The 20,433-nt window shown below is 44.4% G+C and overlaps 1 protein-coding gene across 2 annotated transcripts in view; it reads right to left on the reverse strand.

The window, feature by feature from the left end:
* The window catches only part of LOC147421628 (dynein regulatory complex protein 1-like), a 49,708-nt gene that overhangs the window by 2,261 nt on the left and 27,014 nt on the right, over positions 1-20,433 (reverse strand). For both annotated transcript variants that reach the window (XM_086502667.1, XM_086502666.1), the window contains exons 5-7: positions 813-902; positions 504-638; positions 194-423 (exon numbers count right to left, since the gene is read on the reverse strand). In XM_086502667.1, coding sequence (XP_086358793.1) covers positions 194-423; positions 504-638; positions 813-902 — 455 coding nt within the window. The remainder of the gene's footprint in view (positions 1-193; positions 424-503; positions 639-812; positions 903-20,433) is intronic.

The raw sequence follows: 20,433 nt of genomic DNA on the forward strand, positions 1-20,433 counted from the left end.
CATAAACAGGTATTGTTCTCGGTGCTCAAACGTATAAGGTACATATTTAACATCAGACTTCCAACATGCTTTAACTATTTTCTGCAAGTTGCTGTTCTTGACTTAATTCTAGGATGCACATAAACAGGTACTGTTCTCAGTGCTCAAATGTTTTAAGGTACAATGATGCTTCATATTTACACTTAGAGCTAACCTCAGCATCAGATCTTTACGCTGTGCCATAAAATCAGCCTCAATAGTTGACAGCTCTTCAATATGAGTGTTATGAAGATTTATGACCTGTGCACCCATGCTGAGAACGAGTATATCAACATCTTTTGATTGCTGCCGGAACATCCTATGATAATCTTCATCTACTGCCTTCAGCTCTCCGTGAATCGCCTTAATCAGGGATCTTTTGGATTCTAGTAAGGCATCACAAGCCTGCACGCCTAACCTCAAAATTTGTTAGGAGCATATCAAGAAAATTGTCCCTTGATAGTTACAACCAACCATCATCTTACTTGACACTGCTCTGAGATATGTTGTGCAAGTTCTTGGGGAGCTTTACATGAAAGTAACTCTTCCCATTTTGTATGAATCTGCTCCATTTTTTCCTTGCAGGTAGAGTCTTCTTGAAGAATCTGAGTGCTGATTGTCTGAATTATAAAAGCCATTGTATTAGTTGTGCAGAATTTTTTGTTCAATCCTCACCAAGTTCACTGCAATTTCTTGAAGAGCATGTGAACTGTTTTATGTTCTTGTTTGTAAAACCGTAATCTCAAGTTATCGTCATGCGAAGGCTTTGGTTCCTAGTTTCATTGAAGTATTACCAGCTTCTTTTCATTTTCACCCGAGGCATAATTGGATTCTCCTTCACAAGCAGCAGCTCGCACAGAGTTCGCAGCCATCAACATTGAGCTCTGAAAGTCAAAAGTGTTAAAAATAAGCAGAGCATGTAAATGTAACAATAAGCTTAAAGCAGAACAATCTACAGGTGTAAAATAGCAGAAGATGACACAAAAATCACTCTTTAGATCCATTGTCTGAACATATCGCACTGCTAGTAAAACACCAAAGCTTACAGATAGCCCAAAAGCAGGTAATGCTTATTACAAAATTGGTGCTCTAAATGTAATTCATGTAAAAAAACATGCCACACCAGCAGCCATCCACATGCCACATCAGCACTTTATGGACAACCCATGATTTGCGGCAAGTTTTTCAGACGTCCATACAACCATGTACGGATCTCTGTTGTCTGCTCCAGTCAGCTCAGCTATGCTCCAAGAGGGTACAATCATGCCATGTTATTATACCTCGTGTTGTCAAGAAAATTGCGGTCTCGCCAGGAAAGTGCAAAACATCTAGCTGTGAGAGTTCGTGCTGAAAGTCATAAACACTTTCTAAAGAAGTGCTTATGTTGTTAACAAACCCTTTTCCTAAAGATGCTTCAAATAAAATACTTTTAAGTTCAACAATGAAAGCTCTACTCACACATAAGCAAAAACACATTCAAAACCCCAGCCTTATTCATGGAATCTTGCAGCCTCGCCTCTAATTGCATAGTTATAACTTCAATCTGTTGAGTGTAAAACTTGAGCTTCCTATCACAAAAGTGTTGATGTGGCATTTTACAGATGCGATGACGTGGCAAAACTGCCGCAATTAGCAAGTCTGATTTTGGGGCACTAAGTTTTTGGATCTAATGCATTTCAATGCAAGCTTTTTGTATCTGATGCTTTCAAGCCTAGGGCCTTTGAATATGAGACTTGGGGAGAGTTCTCGCAGATTTGCAGTTGCAATCGCAAAGCGTCTCTCTGCGGAAGTTGTACCTTTGTCAAGAGTAATATAAAAGAAATACCAATAAGGACGTCAAGGTTTTGGGGTCAGTGCATATGGGAGTGGAACTCCGCCGCTACGTGCCTATCGTGTGGATCTTCTCTCCCTCAGTTTCAAGTTGTGTTGAAGTGCTAAAGTTTGTTCCAGTTGGCACGTGATGCTACCCTCTACGCTTACAATGGTATCAAAGCATTAGTCGTTTGTTGTCATGGCAAGCAAACCGGTTGTACATGAGCCTACAACGGGAAGCTATAGAGTTGGAAGAAGAAGAAACGACAAGAGCAATTTGAGATGAAGAAACGGGAGTTCGTTTTTGCCCTAGAATGCTATAAGAACATGCTTTTTGACACTTTTTTGTGCTAGAGAGATCCCTAAAAATCTCTTCAACAGATAAGAATTTGGATATGCAACACAAGACAATCGATCCTCTTGATGGGCCCTATGCATTGACGCAAATGGATTATGATTCCACAAATTTCAAAATATTAGGCTTTTCAACAGCGAATTAGGGTTCTGCAGCATGTGTCAAAATTATGTTTTGGATGTTTTTAGCAGACAACAAGTAGCAAGATGGAGGAAGATGGAGTTACAAGCGTTTGAGAGAATAGGAGATGCAGACCCAATGAGAAGAACCACTTGTTTGGAATTTCGATCGAGATTTTTAATACTATTCTAGAATACTGTTTGGGAACTAGATGTGTGCATGACGGCAATGTCTACTAAAGAATCCCATTGAATTTTGTGAGTGTAATCGCACTTGATTACTCTTCCTTTAAGAGAAGGGGGGGGGGGGGGGGGGGGGGGGGGGGGGGGGGGGGGTGTTCATAGAAGTGCTGACGTGGCATCCCATTGAAGAGGGATGATAATAAAAGAATCACGGACTGGTGACGTGGCAAGCCATACGGCTCTCTGTGATTTCCAATGCGATTTACTAAGGTGCTCATGTGGCAAAACTACACAATTAGCTTTGGGACGCCAATTTTGGATCTGGTGCTTTTCAACACTAGCCTTTTGTATCTAATGCTTTTAGGGCTGGATCCTTAAAATATAATCCTTGGGGGAGAGTTCTCACAAAGTCTTTCTCCTCGGCAGTTGTACCTTTGTTAAGAGCAATATAAAAGAAATACCCAAAGGGGCGCAAGGGTTTTGAGGCCATTGCATCTGGGAGTGGAACTCTGCTACTCCGTGCCTACCATTTCTCTCTCAAATTCAAGTTCTGTTGAAGTGCTAAAGTTTGTTCCATTTTTGTCTTTCCTATTGGCACGTGGTGCCACCCTCTACGGTTACACTTCCTCCCTCAATCGCCTTCATTTTGATTTTGAAGAGATTTTAGCGTCCTATTATTCAAACCCATATATAAATTTGAGGAAAGAAAACCCTAATTCACACCCTCACAAGCCTAGAAACAAGAAGGACGAGAGGCGGGACTATACTACACTTGCATAAAGAAACCATGAAGTGAATACACAAAAGAGGAAGAATTCTAGGTTTTTCAACCATAAGCAAGCAGTCCCCCTTGCTTCCCCACACACCACTTTTGATTATGTGTCAATTTTCATACAAATCTCCTCAAAATAGGCTATTTCTAGCCATTTTAATGCCATTTCGGCCAAAAATGACCCCCTTTTTTGGCAATATAAAAGCCAAACAACCTTTAAAAATCTCCAAATTCGTAGAAACCTTCTTTGAATTCAAATTTCATATCAAACATAAGTTTTCCACTTGGCATAATCTCTCAACACATCCACGACAACCGTGCATGCTAATTACTACTTTTGGCAGTTTTTATCCACATCAAACTTTGTGGGCCAAACTAGTGTGTATATACATTATTAAACTAGATTAGGTATGTTCTCTAGTAGGCATGTTCTAGAGTGTGAAAACACGCAACACCGTCATGTCTAGGGCCATGATAAGGTATGTACACGACAGAAACCGCAGCAACCACCTTCACACATGTCACACTATGTACCTTGTAGCATTTGCTCCCATGCTTCAAAAAGCATAAAAAGTAAGATAGACTTTGTCAGATTAGGTATGTTCTATAGTAGGCATGTTCTAGAGTGTGAAAACACGCAACACCGTCATGTCTTGGGCCACGATAAGGTATGTACACGACACAAACCGCAGCAACCACCTTCACACATGTCACACTATGTACCTTGCTCCCATGCTTCAAAAAGCATAAAAAGTAAGATAGACTTTGTCACTTCACATTATGTACGTGCCACGAAACGACAGTGTAGTCAAAACAAACATCACAATTTGAAAGAGTAAAACATCTTTATTCGAACAAACATTATTATCATATGTACATATGTAGAAGTCACCAAGCAGAGTACCGCCAGCTTACTACCCACAAAAAATGTCAAAAGACATAATCGATTGACTTATTCACAATCCTAATTGATACGTTGACAAGAGACGTTGATGTATTGTGGAGTTTCTTATGATGACAGAATTGATTGGCTCTATTCACAATCCTAGCTGATTTGTTGATCCAAGTTCATCGCTTGACTCTATTCAAAATCCTCGTGGATCCATTCGCTATGTAGTAGACATTGCACCAGACTCAACCGTTGAATTGGCCTCAGCCCTTGGAGTGGTCGCAGCTAAACCAAAAACCTCAAGATAAAGCTCTAACACTTGTGGAGTATCTGCCGAGTCCTCCTCCTCCATCCACTTGGCATCAAGAGTAGGGCGATTCCTACAATTCACCAAGTATTTTCGGATTAACTTTCCTTTCACTTTCCTTTCCTTATATACTGAGAGCTACTCAGGTTGAAGGATTTCTTCCGTCTCTTCTACCTCTGGATGCTCCTCAGGCCCGACGTAGTTTCGTGCCCGGAGGTATTGGCCCCAAAGTCGGGCGCCCCTTTCAGTATTTATTTTTACATTAATAATTGAGCAAAGTACAAAGGGTCCTCTTTGCTCAGTGCTCCCACGCAAATCTGAGAGAAGGGAGGCCTTGGTTACATATTTATAGGCTCTGGGCTTTCTCAAAACATGAAAAGCTTCAGTCTCAAAAGCGTTTGGTCCAAAAGCTGGCACCCCAAAAGCTGCCAACGCATATCGCAAAATTCTGGCCAATGCCACGTCAACAGCCAGCAGAAATTGCGAAAATGTCTATACAGCCCTGCCATGTTAGCACGGCACGTCCTTGCTTTATTTTTAGCGTTCTTGCGTCCCCTGGGCCCCATCGGACGGGGTCCATAAGTTGGTATGGGAGATACCTCACGGACATGACGACTACACATGGGTTAGCCATACTTAATGGCTTACAGCGATTTCCTGGAGCAACCGGTTTCACATGCTTTCCACACAGACACGGGGCCAGTACAGTGGACTATGTTATGGCACAACCGAGCTTTATTCCTTGTATTCAGGATTTCATAGTGGGAGCCAGACCAGTGGGTGTAGCAATGGATCGTACACTTTTGACATTTTCTGTTTCATTTCAGTATAGTACAGCCCAGACATCAGGAGGTAGGTCATATACCCGTTATACATTTACACCAGAGACTGACTCAGTTTATACAGAGGAGATCTATAGCCGTCTATACACAGCTGGTCATGGCCTCTTAGTGGAGGAATGCACCACTTTACTGACTGAGACACTGCATGGTGCAGCATCAGAGGCATACCCACACACTCAACCGGGTCGGAGGTAATATTCTGGGAGCATGCCCTAGAACAGTTGGTATGATGAGGAGTGCAGAGAGATGAGAGCCTAACTTCACAGGGATCTTCTTTTAGGAGTCATCACTTACAGACAATCTCGGATTGCTTCCCGACGCCTTGTGCGACGGAAGAAACGAGCTTACTTGGCCCACATGGAGCGAGACTTGTATCAGTTGTTCTTGAGTAGAGACTCAGGAGAGACATGGCGATTCTTTCATGAGCACTCCCCTCCCCAGTGATTACTTCTCTTGATGTGTGGGGCCAGTATGCCTCATCGTTATTGTAAAGTGTGAGCTTTGTCCTAAAGTGTGAGTCAAGGAGAAGAGAGTAAATTTATCCCACATGCTGTGGAGCAAGGCTGTAGAGCTACTTAAAGCTCATTTCATGAATGAATAAACACAACTCTATTTTGCACTACATGCTTGTCTATGGTAAGCTTGTGCTAAGCTAAGTCAGTACTCAAGATTGTGTTTATGAGTCCAAGCTAATTCTATCTTGGAACCTAATTCACTTGAGTGATAACCTTGCTTACACACACACTCACACATTGACGCTATGTTTCTCTTTCATCCACCACAGCTAGCACGATCCAATTCCTAACATTTGGTATCAGAGCTTTAGGTTATGCTAGCTAGATTTATCATCATGCATTAGTGTGTTAATCATTAGCATCTCCATTAGATCGATTAGCATTTCATTGTTACGGCCCATTGACATTTTCATAACTAGTTGCATCTCACTAATTAAGCACTAATCTAGTTATGTGTGGGCATGTCCTTGGCACACCCAAGAGGCCACTACCCTCCATGGCTAGATAGGCTTGATTAGGGAGAAGATTAGTATCCAATTTTTGCATGCTCTAGTCATTTTTGTGTCCTAGTTTGCACCTTCAATTAATCTCTCCACCTTTGCAATCACCTAACAATATTGACCTCATCTCGAAGTACTCGACGCAAGCTCTCCGTAGAGCCTTATAGCTCTTCAATCCGAGCTCGGGAGCCCCTTCATCTCTATGCCCAAACTTTTTCCTAAAAATAGGTGTGTGTGTGTGTGTGTGTGTGTGTGTGTGTGTGTGTATGTAAACCTGCTGAGCTCGAGCTTAAGAACTTATTTTTCGGAGGCTCTTCACAAGGAAGCCTATTACCAAGCTTCAAGGAGGGTTTATTTCGAGCATCAAAAGCAAAAACAAAGAGTTATTTTCCCTATCTGTAGAGGGGCACAAAGAGTTATTTTCCCTATCTGTGGAGGGGCTTCACCGACGGTGAAGAGGAGCTTCACAAAAGGGAGTAAAGCTTTACCAAAGAAATTTTCCCTCTCATTCTCTCTGTCTCTCAACTTGCAATAAAATGAACCCCGCCGAGCACAACTTTAAATAAATTTTCAAATTCTTGTGCACCGTGTAAAGAGGTAGACACTGGCTAGGAGAGTCTCCTAAGCTAAAACCCCTCTATTAGCACAAATGGGGGACAAGGGAATAGAAAAATTCAACGGGGAAGGGTTTCACACCTGCAAACGAAATTAAGAGGCTATCTTATGAAAAAATGTTTGTGGTCTGTCATCAGCACTTCCTTAGAGCAACAAGCCGAACCCGATGGAGTGCACACTAGGGCATCTACACTCATAGCAAGTGCACAGAACTTGGCCAAAGACGAACAAGCGTTAGGAATCATCATCACCTCCTTGCATGACAATTATGTGCATTTCATAGACGAATGTACGCATGCACATGATGCCTGGCATGTTTTAGAAAGCAATTTTGGAGCTAGGGCCAAAAGAAGCAAAGTTAGTCTTAAAAGACAGCTTTACAAAATTACTATGATTGAAGGGGAGGACATTGCTAGCCTAGTGAATAGGCTTAAGAGCATTGTCACCCGAAGCTCACTTACATCCAGGTTGAAGTGCCAGAAGATGACAAAGTGGCCATACTATTAAGTACACTTCCACCTTCTTATGACCACTCAGTCACAATTCTTGAAGAAAAAGAACCAACGCCACCATTTCAAGATGTCATTAACTCAGTCCAAGTAGAAGAAAGAAAGCAAAGAGGTTCATTAACCTCATCAAGAGGAGTTTTTATTGCAACATCCTCAAGGGGAAGGCATTCGTCATCAACATCGACAAACGGAAGAAAGTGTTATGAATGTGGAAGAATGAGACATGTAGCGAAAGACTGCTACACAAACAAACCTTGCAACAAATATGGTAGGAAGGGACACCCTCCTTCTCGGTGCTACTCAAATGGAGGCAAGTAGCAGTGGAGCAACAGCAGCAGCAGCAAGAGCAGTAGAAGCAACAGCAGAGCAACGAAGGGAAGAGACTGAAGAGGATCAGCTCACATAGTAGAAGACCAAAAGGATGAAGACGAGAGCAACATTGTCTTTTATGAAGACCCATTTTGAAGATGCAGCCTCTCTACTTGTAAAGGAGGACTTTTTCCTGTGTGGATTTTATCATCCTGTGTGGATTTTATCATCCTTTGTGGATTTTTCCTGTGTGGATTTTATCATCCTGTGTGGATATCACCATCCTATGTGGATTTTGTTAGCCTGTGTAGATATTACCATCCTGTGTGGATAGCAACTTGTCATCCTGTGTGGATTCTGCATCTTCAATATCTTGTCATAGTCCAAACCTCGAGCGGAGGATTGTAAAGTGTGAGCTTTGTCCTAGAGTGTGAGTCAAGGAGAAGAGAGTGGAGCAAGGCTGTAGAGCTACTTAAAGCTCAATTCATGAATGAATAAACACAACTCTATTTTGCACTACATGCTTGTCTATGGTAAGCTTGTGCTAAGCTAAGTCAATACTCAAGATTGTGTTTATGAGTCCAAGCTAATTCTATCTTGGAACCTAATTCACTTGAGTGATAACCTTGCTTACACACACAGTCACACATTGACGCTATGTTTCTCTTTCATCCACCATAGCTAGCACGATCCAATTCCTAACAGTTATATACAGTTCCTGGACAAGACCCCAAATCCTACAGAGCCATGCCCACCTACCAGCACCTTCTTTAGCACTGAGATGGTAAAGAGAGCCATTGACAGGATGAGGACCAGCAGGGCATATGATTATGATGGTCTAGTAGCAAAGCACTTTACACATGCTAGAGATATGCTGGTAGAGGTTCTTGCAATGTTGTTTAATCGTGCTATGTGTGAGGGGTTACCTCAGACTTGGAGGTTGTCTACTATTGTGCCTATCTTCAAAGCAAGTGATCCTACAGAGCCTGGGAATTACCGCACTATTATGGTTGGGCACACATCACGGTTGTATGCATCCATTCTTAAGCAGCAGTTCAGTAACTGGGCAGAGGGTGAGGGTGTACGAGCAAAGGGCCAGGCCGGTTTCAGGAGGGGTTTCTTCGATCTTGATCATATTCTGACACCTAGAGCTATCATTGAGGAGAGCAGGTCACATGGGAGACGGATTTATTGTAGCTTTGTGGATTTCCGCAAAGCATTTGACATGGTACCGAGAGCTAGATTGATGCGCAGATTGCAGGAGATGGGGGTGCCCATAGTGTTGATTTGGGGGATTATGGCTCTATACAGATGAGTGATGGGACATGTACGCACTCCGGAAGGAATATCTGATTTAGTTCACTCCACCATTGGGGTGAAATAGGGTTGCCCATTGTCTCCTACTCTATTTGGTATGTATGTTGATGAGGTGTCTGATTACATTGACAGAGAGGGTGATAGAGGTGCCCAGCTGGCAGGGACGAGGATCCCATTATTGTTACATGCTGATGATATTGTGTTGATCTCTGACTCACCAGAGGGTATGCAGCGACAATTGGATGCATTAGACAAATTTGCAGAGGATAAACCTTGGTAAAACCAAGGTTATGGTGTTTAACACCACACCACAGTGGATCAGGAGATCAGAACCGACTTTCATATATGGTCAAGAGATTGTAGAGTATACAGATGCATACACTTACCTTGGGGTTGTCTTCACTGGGCCGGGTTTTCTTTGGGGAGAGCAGCAGAGACTAGACTAACTAGAGCTTTTGCGGCATTGGGAGGCTTAGAGAGGATGAGTTCGCAGGTTCAGTTCCAGGAACCTCAGACAAAGTTGTGGCTCTTTGATACCTTAGTAGCCTCAGCTATGTTGTATGGGGTGCAAACATGGGGACCTTCAGTAGGCCAAGATGGTTGGAGACGTATGGAGAGGCCCTTGGTATCTATGATCTCTCAACTGATAAGAGCCAAGGCCTCCGTACCCCACGCTATCATTCGAGCTGAGCTAGCTGCCCCTCCTATGGAGATTGAGGCGCTTACCAGACCAGTCTCCTTTGCGCACAGCTTGTGGGATACTACTAGAGACAGATATGCTAGACCGGTCCTTGAGTCTTCCAGACAGTTAGTTCTTCAGGGGGACACTTCATGCTGGTATGCACAGATGACATCATGGTTTCAGACGCATGGTTTCACCATGGACAGGCTGCCCTCTTTCCAGTACTCTCTTCAGGCACCCTCGATGTCTCTTACACAGGTGGAGATTACTAGACTCATTCATCAGGACCTGATCCAGCTGGATACCAGGAGGACATGGATAGAGCCGCCACAGGAGTTGGGCACGAAGATGGCTTTCTATAGAGAGCATCTTCTCCACCTCACAAGAGATGGGTTTGTGATTCAACCCAGCTACATGGACATACATATGTCTCATGGTTTGCGGTGTGCCATTGGTCAGATACGCACATCCTCACATCAGCTAGAGATTGAGACTGGTAGATTTAGAGGGATACCTGCAGACAGCAAGATATGCCGCTTATGCTAGTTAGAGCCAGAGACAGAGCTACATTACATATGTCATTGCACACTGTACTATGAGATACGGGGCCATTTCCACTGCTTATTCAGAGAGGGTTTCAATCCTTTCTCTAGGGTCATGAGTTGTGAGGATCAGAGATGTCTTGGGCTATATCTACTTGAGTTACACAGATATAGACACTTTACTGGGGAGAGATAGAGAGAGACAGTCCCAGAGACAGATTACAAATTTCTTTTCACTAGATATGGGACAGCCAGAGGAGCAGTCATCATTGCAGAGCTCGGCCCACACTCATTCAACCACTACCGCCACTCTCATCGACCGAGCACTGGAGCTACGGAGATCTAGACGGCCACGATTGAGGAGAGGAGCTACACAACATCGACGGAGACTACAGCAGAGGATTCAAGCCATACTCTCTCGATATCCAAAGTGCAGATGAGGATGGATTCTAGTAGTAGTTTCTAGTTCTTTTGTACCCAGACATGGTATTAGATTCACCATTTTGTAACAGATTGGTCTCATAGGTCATTTTGGCCTTTTGAAGACGTTAATATAACATTTCATTTCATCTACACAGCATCGACGGAGACTACAGCAGAGGATTCAAGCCATACTCTCTCGATATCCAAAGTGCAGATGAGGATGGATTCTAGTAGTAGTTTCTAGTTCTTTTGTACCCAGACATGGTATTAGATTCACCATTTTGTAACAGATTGGTCTCATAGGTCATTTTGGCCTTTTGAAGACGTTAATATACCATTTCATTTCATATCTCTCTCTCTCTCTCTCTCTCTCTCTCTCTCTCTCTCTCTCTCTCTCTCTCTCTCTCTCTCTCTCTCTCTCTCTCTCTCTCTCTCTCTCTCTCTCTCTCTCTCTCTCTCTCTCTCTCACAACCGGCTGCTTCGGGAAATCGCTGTAAGCCATTAAGTATGGCTAATCCATGTGTAGTCGTCATTTCCACACAGAAATGGGGCCAGTACAGTGGACTATGTTATGACACAACCGAGCTTTGTCCCCTGCATTCACGATTTCACAGTGGGAGCCAGGCCAGTGGGCATAGCAGTAGATCATGCTCTCTTGACACTGTCCGTTAAATTTCAGTATAGTACAACCCAGACACCAGGAGATACGGGGCCATTTCCACACCAGAGACTGATTTCGTTTATACAGAGGAGATCTGGGACCGTCTATTGGAAGGCACAGTTGGCACAAATGGTACAGGCCTCTCAGTGGAGGAGTGCACCACGCTACCGACTAAGACATTGCACGGGGCTGCATCAGTGCCATACCCACACACTCAGCCGGGCAAGAGACGACATTCTGGGAGCATGCCCCAGAATAGTTGGTATGATGAAGAATGCAGAGAGATGAGAGACCAGCTTCAGAGGGATCTTCTTTTAAGAGTCATCACTTACAGACAGTCTCGGATTGCTTTCCGACGCCTTGTGCAACGGAAGAAGCGGATGGAGCGAGACTTATATCAGATGTTCTTGAGTAGGGACTCCGGAGAGGCATGGAGACTCTTCCATGAGCACTCTCCTCCCCCAGTGATTACTTCACCTGATGTGTGGGGCCAATATGCGACATCATTATATACGGTTCCGGGACAGGAACCCCTTCCAGACCCTACCAAGCCTTGCCCAACTACGAGCACTTTCTTTACGCCTGAGATGGTACGAAGGGCCATCGACAGGATGAGGACCGGGAAGGCATATGATCATGACGGTCTAGTAGCGGAGCACTTTATACATGCCAAGGATATGCTGATGGAGGTTCTCGCAGTGTTGTTCAATCGTGCCATGTGTGAGGGATTACCTGAGACTTGGAGGTTGTCTAATATTGTGCCCATCTTCAAGGTTGGTGACCCTACAGAGCCTGGGAATTACCGCACTATTATCGTTGGACACACATTGGCACGACTGTATGCATCTATTCTGGAGCAACACCTGAGTAGCTGGGCAGAGGGCGAGGGTGTACGAGCAAAGGGTCAGGCCGGCTTCAGGAGGGGTTTCTCCACTCTTGATCATATTCTGACACTCAGGGCCATCATTGAGGAGGCCAGAGCACATGGGAGACGGATCTATTGTAGCTTTGTGGATTTTCGCAAAGCATTTGACATGGTACCAAGGGCTCGATTGATGCGCAGATTGCAAGAGATGGGGGTGCCCATAGAGGTAATTTGGGGGATAATGGCTTTGTACAAATCAGTGGTGGGACATGTACGCACTCCAAAAGGGGTATCTGATTTAGTTCACTCTACTATTGGAGTGAAACAAGGTTGCCCATTGTCTCCTACTCTATTCGGTATGTATGTGGATGAGGTGTCTGATTACATTGACAGAAAGGGTGACAGGGGTGCCCAGCTGGCAGGGACGTGGATCCCATTGTTGCTTTATGCTGATGATATTGTACTGATATCTGACTCACCAAAAGGTATGCAACGACATCTGGATGCACTACGCAGTTTTGCAGAGGATAGTGGACTATGTGTAAACCTAGGTAAAACAAAGATTATGGTGTTTAACACCACACCGCAATGGGTCAAGAGATCAGTACCTACTTTCAAATATGGTCAGGAGATTGTGGAGTATACAGATGCATACACTTACCTGGGGGTAGTCTTTACTGGCCCGAAATTTTCTTTGAGAAGAGCAGCAAAGACTAGACTAACTAGAGCCGGTGTGGCTCTGGGAGGAATGGAGAGGATGTGTTCGCAGGTTCAGTTCCAGGAACCTAGGACAAAGTTATGGCTCTTTGATACTTTGGTTGCCTCTACTATGTTATATGGGGTGCAGGTTTGGGGACCTTCTATAGGCCAGGATGGTTGGAGGCGTATGGAGAAGCCCCTGGTATCTATGATCTCTCGGCTGATTAGAGCCAAGGTTTCCGCACCGCATGATATCATTCGAGCGGAATTAGCTACCAACCCTATGGAGATTGAGGCGCTCACCAAATCAATCTCCTTTGTACACAGTCTGTGGGATATTACCAGAGACAGATTAGCCAAGGTGGCTCTAGAGTCCTCCAGACAATTAGCTCTTAATGGGGATACATATGCTGGTATGCACAGATGGCATCATGGTTTCAAACACATGGTTTCGACGGACAAGTTGCCTCCTTTTCAATACTCTCTACAGGCACCCTTGAGGTCTCTGACACAGGTAGAGATTAATAGACTCATCCGTCACGATCTGATCCAGCTGGACACGAGGAGGACATGGATAGAGCCGTTACAAGAGTTGGGCACAAAGATGGCTTTCTATAGAGAGCATCTTCTCCACCTCACGGGGGATGGGTTTGTGATTCGACCTAGCTATATGGACACGCATCTTTCGCATGGTTTGCGTTGTGCCATTGGCCAGATACGCACGTCCTCACATCAGCTCGAGATTGAGATTGGCAGATTCAGAGGGACACCAGCAGATAGCAGGATATGCTGCTTATGCCATCTAGAGCCAGAGACAGAAGTACATTACATATGTCATTGCAGAGTGTACTATGAGATACGAGGCCGTTTTCACTGTCTATTCAGAGAAGGTTTTGGGCCTCTATCTAGGGTCATGAGTTATGAGGATCAAAGATGTCTTGGGCTATATCTACTTGAGTTACACAGCCATAGAGAGACTTTACTGAGGAGAGCTGAAGAGAGACATCCCCAGAGACAGATCACACATTTCTTTACACTAGATATTGTACACCCAGAAGAACAGACAGAGGAGCAGCCAACGGCGGTGGAGAGGTCTACCCGCACTACTAGCATTCTCATAGACCGAGCATTGGAGCTAGGGAGATCTAGACGACCCCGAGGAAGAAGAGGAGCTACACAGTTTCAAAGGAGGCTACGGCAAAGGATTCAAGCCATACTCTTTCGTCGTCCAGAGTGCACATGAAGATGGATCTCTACTCCCCTCCCATATTGTCTTCACATTGTACTGCTTAGTTTAGGATCCCGCAGTATTTATATTTAGTTATCCGAGTTCAATTTATTTTGTTAATCTGACTTTGTATCAGATACACCGAATTGCATGGTGCAATTAATGCTTTTCTTTTAGCATCTGTTTTTACACATTTTCATAAATGCTTTTATGTAGTGTAGCTAGCACGCAAAAAAGCTAATGTCGAACGGAGTAAAGCAGTTGGCCGGCAAAGATTGCTTTGCTTCAATTTTGCTTTCTTTTAAAGCAAACGCATCTTTTTTTGCTTTCGCTTGTTTGCTTTCTCTATCGCATCTTTTTCTTTGCTTACAGCTTGCTTTCCTTTTCTTTTAAACGGTGTTTCTTTGCTTTAAAACTGCTGACAACATGTAGTGCGGGGGCAGGATTCGAACCTGCAGTCTTCAGGTCATGAGCCTGACGAGTTGGCCATTTACTCCACCCCGCAATCTTGGCCTTGGCGTTTGGGGTTGGTTGCCCACCAGCATAGGGACCACCTAGCCTACCATCGGTCCCGAGAGGTTACGTTAGCCTAGCACCTAAAGATCTAAGGGGAACGATACTCCCCAGGCGGGATACTTAACGCTAAGTTAGCTACAGCACTTAGGGGTTGATACGCGCAGCGATTAGTCTCCATCGTTTACAGCTAGGACAGGGGTATCTAATCCCATTCGCTCCCCGCTTTCATCTCTCAGTGTCAGTGTTGGCCTAGCAGAGTGTCTTTGCCAAAGGTGTTTAAATTGATTTCTACGCATGAAATAAATTGGAGCTTTACTAGTGGAGTGGTTTTAAGCCTTTTTTTTTATCGTTGCTACATTCACGTCGTCATCAATGGTAAACTACAAATAGTCATCAGATCCCTCCCATTTTCTATGGATCCATAGTTTAGTTCACCTACTTATTCTTATTGGGTAGTTCGTTAGGTTGCCGAATCCTCCTCAGGTAGCCTCGTCGGAACGAAATGAAGAACGAGAGTGAGATGTTGAAACTGCCTTCATTTCAAAATGAATTCCTTCTCAGAAAATGATTAATCATGTGGATAAGCTGATACCGACTCGTCAATCTCCTCCATATTCAATCCGCCTCATATTATTGACGCAAAGGCGGGAAACTCGTTGTATCGGTAAACCCACGCATCAATTTGGGATATTTTTCATTTTTCCATCTGCGTTGCTTTTTTGCAATCCGGCAAATTGGTGGGGCGCAACGGCGAAACTTTGAAAATGAATTTGCAAGGAAAAAGGGTAAGATTTCTTTTCGTAAATTTCTTTTTGTACTTGTAGTCGAAATCGATTGAGAAGAGTTCTCCCCCTAACAGTAATTGAATGACGAGGAGCCGTATGAGATGCGAATCTCACGTACGGTTTTGTATAGCGACATTATAGCTGTCGACTATCTCACAACTACACCGAAAAAACCCAACTCTGCCCTACGTAAAGTCGCCAGGGTTCGATTAACCTCCAAATTTGAGGTAGCGGCTTACATACCATGTATTGGCCACAATTTGCAAGAACATTCGGTGGTCCTCGTAAGAGGCGGAAGAGTCAAAGACCTGCCCGGCGTTAGGTATCACATCGTTAGAGGAGCCTTAGATGCTGTAGGAGTGAAAGATCGTAAAAAAGGGCGTTCCAGTGCGTTGCAGAGCATTGTCGCAACTCGTATCATCGCAACGATTCCGTATCAATTGTTCTAATATGTTAAATGTGTAGCCGACCCAACATTGCCAGGGGACCGAAGCCTGCTACTGCAAAGATTGACCATTACCCGTCTATTTGTGTGAAATAACTTGGTGTCTAAGGTGTTTTACTTCAGTAGGTTAAGTTGAGTTTTACCCGGACTCCCACCTGATAAAAAAAAAAAGCCTTTTCCTTCCGGAACAGGTTCGGGTTAAGACTACGAATATTTGACGGAGACTTTGCCTACATCTACCGATTGGATCGGGAAACCTACGGACATTGCTGGTGAGATAACTGAATTGCAAGATTTTTCCTTTCCATGCCTATTTCTTCTTCCTCCGTGGAAGAGAGGGAGACGGATACTCAATGTGCAATGAGTAAATATGATTTATGTGATGAATAAAAATTGGTTGGAAACCATAGTTATTACCCAATCATATGGAAAGCTGTATTCGACGAAAGTCGCACATGCAGTTTGGAGGGAGATCCCCCACTAACCGGTGGATCCACTCTACAATATGGAGTGAAGAAGCCGAAATAGTAGCTTAAAACGGGAAAAGACATAAAAAAAAATTGGTTGAAGTCTGACGTAGTTGTAAACTCGTGGTACATCGGAGCAGTGTAGCGAACGAAATTAGAAATATCGAATCGGATCCAATTTATTGCAATCGATTGGCAAACATGCTAATTGATCGTATCCTGAAAAAAACGGCAAAAAATCACTAGCTTATCAGATTTTTTATTAGGCTATGAAGTGGATTAGATAAAAGACAAATAGGAACCCACTGTCTGTTCTGCGACAGACAGTGCGTGGGGTAACTCCCGATGTAGTCACAGAAACCAAACGTGTGGGTGGATCAACTTATCGAGTTCCCATTGAAGTAGTACCTACAAAAGGAAAAGCTTTGGCCATCCGGTGGTCATTGATCGCATGTCGAAAACGCTCAGGTCGAAGTATGGCTTTATGGTCGAGTGATGAATTGATAGATGCCACCAGAAATTTTGGGAGTGCCATACGGAAGAAGGAAGAGACACATAAAGTTACGGAAGCAAACAAAGCTTTTGCCCACTTCCGTTAGTTTTGCTTAGATGAGATTAGTTCCAATCCACAATCTTTTCGTTGTGGATTGGAATCGGGGCGCAAGTATCGGGGAATCGAGAAACACTACGCAGAGATGGATGAGTGAGGGGTTGACGACTACTCTTCCTCCTTAGTTCGTCAATTATTCCAATATTTACAATACGTTGGCCGATGCAAAGCTGCGGAGTGCTTCGTCCATGAAAAGGCTTGACGCAGGATTCTTTTTTTAGAGACCAAAATTGATTAGGGGCGTGCATTACCTAGGAGAGAAATTTCATTTCTCCCTCTCCCCTTGTTTTAGGGAATCCAGGTTGTGAAATAAGTGACAAAAAATTTTGAGATACGGGGAAAAAGCCTCTGTATCCAAGAATTCTAGAGACTCAATTGATTTTGGTTGACACGGATAGGTTTTTGTGATATGCTACATAGTAGCAGGCTTACTAGCCTGGGGAATCACTAATTCCTTTTCGAAAACCAAAAATTCCCATGACCACAACTTTAGAACGACGCGAAAGCGCAAGCCTATGGGGTCGCTTCTGCGACTGGATAACCAGCACTGAAAACCGTCTTTACATCGGATGGTTCGGTGTCTTGATGATTCCCACCCTACTAACCGCAACCTCTGTATTTATCATCGCCTTCGTCGCAGCTTCTCCCGTAGATATTGACGATATTCGCGAGCCCGTTTCTGGTTCTTTGCTATACGGTAACAACATTATCTCTGGCGCTATCATCCCTACTTCTGCAGCTATTGGGTTACACTTCTACCCAATCTGGGAAGCAGCTTCCGTCGATGAATGGCTTTACAATGGTGGTCCCTACGAACTGATCGTTCTTCACTTCCTACTTGGTGTAGCTTGCTACATGGGTCGCGAATGGGAACTAAGCTTCCGTTTAGGTATACGCCCTTGGATTGCTGTCGCTTATTCAGCTCCAGTCGCAGCTGCTGCTGCCGTCTTCCTGATCTATCCAATTGGTCAAGGAAGTTTCTCTGACGGTATGCCTCTGGGCATTTCTGGTACTTTCAACTTCATGATCGTATTCTAGGCTGAGCACAACATCCTTATGCATCCTTTCCACATGTTGGGTGTAGCTGGCGTATTCGGCGGCTCTCTATTCAGTGCTATGCATGGTTCTTTGGTAACTTCTAGTTTGATTAGAGAAACTATTGAGAATGAGTCTGCCAATGCAGGTTATAAGTTTGGTCAAGAAGAAGAAACTTACAACATTGTAGCTGCTTACGGCTACTTCGGTCGTTTGATCTTCCAATATGCTAGCTTCAACAATTCTTGTTCTTTACACTTCTTCTTAGTTGCTTGGCCCGTGGTAGGTATCTGGTTCACAGCCTTAGGCATCAGTACTATGGCATTCAACTTGAATGGTTACCCATCACACGGCTCTCCAACTTAAGTTACCTTAGGGAAAAGGATCGCTCTGGGCACAGGCAAAGGTTTATTATTCAACCATAATGATTGCCGTCCAAACATCCTACATCGAGACCTCAAGACAGCGAATGTGCTTCTTGACGAGGCGCTAGAGGCTCACGTCGACGACTTCGAGATGGCGCGGTTAGTGAGTGCATGTGACACATATCTTATTGTGTTGTGCTGTGAGCGCAGGGGACACCTGGATATGTGCTGGTACTACCAGACTCCCAAATGCACAGACAAAGGCAATGTGCACAGCTTCAGGGTGTTTTCAGAGCTAATGACAAAAAGGCAGCCAACATGGTCGTCGGGAGCGACCGACAAACTATTGAATGATAGCTCTCGTAACCCCTCATATACTATATGACCTCCGGCTCGCCTAACCCCGATAAGCTCAACTCAGATAAGTCTAACTCGGATAAGCTTAACTCAGATAAGCCAGACGGCCAGACGGGGGCTTGCCCCTGACCAACACCACCTAACAAGAAAAGAAGGCACGGTAAGGTTTAAGGTTGCGTTTTGCTCGCAGGACTTGTGGTTGCCGTGAAAGGGATAGCGGGTGACGGGATTCAGAAGGCGGAAAGCAAATAAAACGAATCCTTCATCTACTAAAGCTACTTCAAATTTACTTAAAGCACCCGGTTCTTCATCTACTAAAGGCCTGAAGCACCTGCATCTTCACCCATGACTTTATCCACGTCAGGTACTTTGCTCGAAGTAACAGCACCTTTCATCCACGTCAGCTAGTTCACTCGAAGTACCTGTTCCAGACTCAAAGTCTGTACCGTCGAAATCGGCTTCTTTTCTTTGGGTATATCGACAGAAACTGCAGAGAAAAGACACTTACTTGAAGAATTAGCCGCAGCTCGTGGCACCTAATAATGGAGGCGCGCTAAAAGTCAACTAGAGGCCCGCAAACCACCTAATCTATAGGTTAGATGATCTATCTCGAAAGATGGAGAAACCCAGTAGAGTAGTTCCAATCCTGCCCTGAGCATTCCACTTTCACGAGAACTGGTATGGTAGCTTCGCAGAGTGGGTTCGATGATGAATCATCAGATTGTTGATAGAAATAGACGATCAACGTTAAAAAGTCGAGTACCCCACCCGGGTTCGGTTCATCCAGCCGCTATTTTCTTTTAATGGCGGAGGCAGAACAGGCGCAGTACGACAGGGAGTGGATTTGTAATCTTGGGGAAGGGAAGGGTTTGATTGCGTGCTTGACAAGGCTTTCGCACAACAACTTCTCTGGCGCTCTCTACTCCATTGCGGCGCCCTTTCTTTCATGGCTTAACGTTTCAAACAACAGCCTTTCAGGCAGCCTCCCGATGGGTATCGGCCAATGCAGGACACTTAAACATCTTAACATTTCCTTTAATCAAGGAACTGGCGAAAATACCTCTTAAAGCCTTCTTATTATCTACCTTGAACCTCACAACTGCCATAGCTGGTAGTTGCTCAGACCTAACTCTATTAGATCTCTCTAAAAATTTTATAGCAGGCCCAATTCCCACATCCCTCAGCTCCTACCAAAGCTTGCGCCATGTCAACATCTCCTTGAACTCCTGGAAATATTCCCACCATCTTCAACCAGCTAGTAAGCCTAGAGGTGCTTTCCGTCTCCAAAAACAATCTCACAGGCGCAATACTACCCGATTTTGGGGATTCTTTACACCAACTTAAGAAGCTGGATCTTTCGGCAACAAGAAGAAACAAGGTAATCCCAATTGCCGGCTCTGCATAAGCTTGTATTGAGCTTCAACAAGTTCACGGGGCCTCTTCCTGCATCCCTCCCCAACTCCAGTAGGTTAAGGGTACTTGACCTCGGTGCAAATGCCTTCACAGGAAGTATTCCTGGCAAGACCTGTGGTCCTTCGCTCCGCAGATTGCTATTAGCAGACAATGATTTGTCTGGGGTGGTGCCCTTGGAGAGCTGCAGCAGCCTTGCTGCAATAGATGTCAGTTGCAACTTTATGACTTGCGCCTTCCCGACACCGCTACCGGCTATGCCTAACATGAGAGAGATGGTT

Source organism: Adiantum capillus-veneris, chromosome 27 (genome assembly GCF_014529385.1).
Source record: "Adiantum capillus-veneris isolate H3 chromosome 27, ASM1452938v2, whole genome shotgun sequence".
NCBI lineage: Eukaryota > Viridiplantae > Streptophyta > Polypodiopsida > Polypodiales > Pteridaceae > Adiantum > Adiantum capillus-veneris.